Raw genomic sequence first — 4,795 nt, 5'->3', positions numbered from 1 at the left:
TAATCACTCTGACTTAATAAGAACAAGCAACGAGCTGAGTCAGGAATTCTGATCATAGTCATCTCATCATTCTTTCAGATGAAATATAGAGTCACAGTTACAGTAGAAGCTCAGTTGGGACGGTGTGAAAAATGGCCCGAGTAGGCTGAAGTTGGTGGTGAAAAGGGAAAACAAACGGCGCAGGAGATGGTGGCTTTCTTACAGAAATAGCTATTTATTAACAAGGGAGATTCGAAACCCCAAAACGCAAGAAGACTAGGCACAAATCTGTAGCCACGCATCTATCTTACAGCCTGTCCAAATCTCTCTCACTCAACAATGAGGTGCACCTTATATCAAGCCGCCCAGTGGGCTAGATTGGTCCAATTAATGTCAATCGGACCCCTCCACAGATGTGGGGTTACCCGGACCCAACCATTCTGGTGGGGGAGTCCAGTCCTTCTTCCCTTTTGGGTCACAGTGAAAAGGGGGAGGGATTTTACCCTCTCATAGCCGTTTCTGATTAGATTAGATTATATATAATAAGTGACAGATAACGAGCTATCTGATCCATCTGGTACAACAACCAGTGCAACACAGCCCTGAGTCAAGACCAGAGTCTGATAACATTCACCTCTATATTTATTAAAATAGAATATAGTCACAGGTATAATAAAAGCTCAGGGGTTAGTTAATAATTCACATAGGACACACGGTCAGGGTACACCAGTGGTTCTCAAAGTGGGGGGGCGCGAACACTCTCCAGGGGGGGTGCGATGTCACAGACGGAGAAAAAAAAACACCTACCTTTAAATTTTTTGATCATCAAAACAAATAAAACACCAGCACTTGAATACTATTTTGTGCTGTCCCTGTCTACTTTGTGTACAGTTAATTTTGTTAGGAACCAATGCCTAGCACAGCCTTAGGGCTGAAACACACCAAACGCGTTTTTAAAACGGCAGACGCCTTAAAAACATCTTGGCAAAGTGCGGCAGGCAAAACAGCCGCAGGGGCACCATATCGTGGTTCCTTACAGATTGCGTAGTCCCGCCCCTAAACTAGCCGGCCAGCCGGGGCATAGTACAGGAACAACTGTAGGAATGACAAGTCCCCAACTGTGACCTCTCTTCTGTGGGAACGTGAGTGTGCTCGTTCAGTTTTAAAGGTATGTACATTGACCTCCGTGCGAGCATGGTATTCAGCTATCAATTTGGAACTTTGATTAATGATTAAATTAATAACTACAACCAAAGTTACCTTATTAATTACGAGTAAAGGTTGAAGATCGTATGAGTTCTGCATAGCAACCAACGTATACAATCAAAGCATTTATTCACAAAATGATCAGAAATAAAACACTAAATGTATGTTACTAATGAATTAAAGGGGAGTGCTTGTTTGTGTGTGTGCATGTGTGCTCGTGTCTGTCGGGTGCGTGCCAGAAAGAATGTACAGATGCCCTGGCTGCGTGTTCTGCGTGTGTGTGCGTGTGTGTGTGTGTGCATGTGTACACGTTTGTGAACATACATGTGAGATAAACCACCCTGGCCCAGATGTAGCAGCTGTCGTAGGGGCGTGTTACTGCTTCTGTCCGCAGATTGCAAGTGGCTGAAATGTATTGATTTAACTTCTGAGTTAACTCTCTCGACCGTGAAGTATCAATGGTCTTGGTCAATCAGACATGTGCACTAACTTGGTGAACTATCTTTACCCTCCACAGTTTACACGATGTGCGGCATATGGGCGCTATTCGGCAGCGATGAATGCCTTTCGGTCAAGTGCACCAGTGCCATGAAGATAGCGCACCGCGGGCCGGATGCGTTCCGCTTCGAGAATGTCAACGGCTACACCAACTGCTGCTTCGGCTTCCACCGGCTGGCTATCGTGGACCAGCTGCACGGCATGCAGCCGCTGCGGATCAAGAAGTTCCCCTTCTTGTGGCTCTGCTACAACGGCGAGATCTACAACCATCACAGAGTAGGTGGAAGCATACTGTAGTCTCCTGTCCTTTGGTCCAGTGAGGGGCCGTTTCACACCAGATGCATTGCGTGTGCAATTTGACATCATATTGACATCATACCAGCAACATTACATAACTAACACCAGTCACTGCAGTTTTAATGTCTATGACAGATATTATATGTATAACTATACTATATTATATAACTATTTTCGCAGTTGCCTGAAAGGGGAAAGTGTGGGCTACATGTGTACTTTATAGTCATAGCAGAAACCCAATGAAGGCTATAATTACATTAGGTTGTGTATATATGTATGCATAAGTTAAGTGAACATTAGGTGAAAGGCAGTATTTATTCCATTGTTCTCTCTCGCTCTCTCTGTCATGCTCTGAACGACGGTAAAGGCAGACAATGTGAAACGGCCCTTACATTTACATTTAGTCATTCAGCAGACGGTTTAATCCAAAGCGGCGTACAAAGGAGAGAACAATCAAGCTACGAGCAATAGAGACCTAGTGTAACAATAAATACTACTTTACATAAGAAATAATAAAGTGCAGGAATGTAACTACTGTAAGTGTGAGGTAGGAAGGGAGATGCTCTCTGAAGAGTTGGGTCTTATAGAGCTTCTTAAAGGTAGAGAGGGACGCCCCAGCTCTGGTAGTTATAGGCAGCTCGTTCCACCAACGCGGAACTACGAATGAGAATAGTCTAGATGGCTGTACTTGCACAGACGGCAGTGCTAAACAACGCTCATTAGACGAACGCAGCATCCGGGGATAACATTTGCCCTTACAAGAGCATTTAAGTAAGTGGGAGCAGAACCAGCAATCACTCTGTAAACAGGCATAAGGGACTTGAACTTATTGCGAGCAGCTACAGGCAGCCCTTAATCTGTTGGATGGTGAATATATGTGCATTTATGTGGGAGAGGTATTTCTTAAGTATCAACAGAGGAATACATTTGTGAAGACAACCAGCCCAGCAGAAATATGGCGGTAATATGACTCATGACGGTAATATGAATATAAAATATAATGGTAAGACTACGGTTTTACCTAATATAAGACTAGAAATAGAAAACATATCTGTGTGTGTCTCTCTCTCTCCCACAAACTGTCTTCAGCTGAAGGAGGTGTTTGAGTTTGAGCACCAGACTGAAGGGGACGGAGAGATCCTTCTGCACCTGTATGATCGCTTCGGCATCGAAAAGATGGCGTCTTTGCTGGATGGAGTGTTTGCCTTCGTGCTGCTGGACACGGCTAACAAGAAGGTGTTCCTGGGCAGAGACACGTATGGCGTCAAGCCCATGTTCAAACTGCTCACCGACGATGGCTTCCTTGCAGTGTCCTCCGAGGCCAAAGGTGAACACACACACACACACATGCACACACACACACAAAGTGGGAAATACAGTACTGTTCAGCTAAGAAGTAATGCAATTACTGTAAGGTGATACACTTCTAAATCCTTTAGAAGGGGTGTACACAGGGGTGTACTTACTTGTGTTGTATACTGTACATGCACACACAATAAAAACGACCCAGTTCAGCACAGACTCTCACTTCCCACCCTTTCTAAACAAGACAAAACCCCTTTCACTTCTGTAACTGAAGCTGCATGCTGAATCACTCTATTGAAACCCTGTGCTGAAGGATGTTCCCTCCCCTCCCCGCCAGGCCTGACTGAGATCACCCACTCCATGGCTTCTCAGGTGAGGGTGGTGCCCTTTCCCCCGGGACACTTTGAGGCGTTCAACCTGAAACTGTCGGGGAAGGTGGAGTCCATCCAGATGGACCAGTTCCACAGCTGTGTGGACGAGCCGGCCCACAGCATCTACGACAGCGTGGGGAAGCTGCCCTCAGGTAAGCCTTATGTGCCATGCTCACGCCCTCTATGACCGCGTGGGGAGGCTGCCCTCAGGTAAGCCTTATGTGCCATGCTCACGCCTTCTATGACAGCGTAGGGAGGCTGCCCTCAGGTAAGCCTTATGTGCCATGCTCACGCCCTCTATGACCGCGTGGGGAGGCTGCCCTCAGGTAAGCCTTATGTGCCATGCTCACGCCCTCTATGACCGCGTGGGGAGGCTGCCCTCAGGTAAGCCTTATGTGCCATGCTCACGCCCTCTATGACCGCGTGGGGAGGCTGCCCTCAGGTAAGCCTTATGTGCCGGGCTTTTCCCTCCATACTCTGGGTGGGCATCCGTAGAGCTGCACAGGTTGGGCGAGAGGATATGCTGTCAGTGGGTGCTGGGCTGCTTGTGGTGCTGCTGTAGGCCTGGGAGATGTCCAGAGTTGTAACCACTGACCATCCTGACTGCTCCCTTTGCTCAGGCTTCCAGCTGGAGATGGTGAAGAGCAACATCAGGACGCTGTTTGAGAACGCCGTCAAGAAACGCCTGATGGCCCACAGGAGGATCGGCTGCCTCCTCTCAGGTAACATCACCTGCCTGGGCACCCGTGCCTTACCAGCCTGGTCTAATCTAAAGGTGTTGAGGTAACACCACCTGCCCTTACCAGCCTGGTCTAACCTAAAGGTGTTGAGGTAACACCACCTGCCCTTACCAGCCTGGTCTAACCTAAAGGTGTTCAGTTAGCTCAGAATGGTTGAGTGAGGTGTACATTAATGCAAGGCCTTGGTTTTGATTCCCAGTGTGTCCTCATACTGTTAAAATATATATGTTTTCTGTTAAGTGGCTACTGATTATCGGGTTGGTAGATAATTGGGGGATGATATTTGCGCATTTTAGATTATCATTTATGGGTTTATTTGTATCTAAATTCTGATAAATAAACATTTAAAAAGGAATGTGTGCGTTACTTGCGTGGGTTTGGGTTCCGTGTAGCTAACAG

At 46.8% G+C, this 4,795-nt stretch overlaps 1 protein-coding gene across 1 annotated transcript in view; it reads left to right on the top strand.

Annotated features, from left to right (window-relative positions):
* The first annotated feature begins 1,058 nt into the window (after nucleotides 1-1,058).
* LOC116225193 (asparagine synthetase [glutamine-hydrolyzing]-like) overlaps nucleotides 1,059-4,795 on the top strand; it is an 8,553-nt gene continuing 4,816 nt past the window's right edge. The window contains exons 1-5 of the mRNA XM_031587199.2: nucleotides 1,059-1,147; nucleotides 1,703-1,959; nucleotides 3,070-3,307; nucleotides 3,623-3,808; nucleotides 4,277-4,378. Of these exons, the coding sequence (XP_031443059.1) occupies nucleotides 1,711-1,959; nucleotides 3,070-3,307; nucleotides 3,623-3,808; nucleotides 4,277-4,378 (775 nt within the window). The 5' untranslated portion in view covers nucleotides 1,059-1,147; nucleotides 1,703-1,710. The remainder of the gene's footprint in view (nucleotides 1,148-1,702; nucleotides 1,960-3,069; nucleotides 3,308-3,622; nucleotides 3,809-4,276; nucleotides 4,379-4,795) is intronic.

The sequence above is a fragment of the Clupea harengus genome, chromosome 20 (assembly GCF_900700415.2).
Source record: "Clupea harengus chromosome 20, Ch_v2.0.2, whole genome shotgun sequence".
Lineage (NCBI taxonomy): Eukaryota > Metazoa > Chordata > Actinopteri > Clupeiformes > Clupeidae > Clupea > Clupea harengus.
This window is presented reverse-complemented; position numbering and strand designations above follow the sequence as displayed.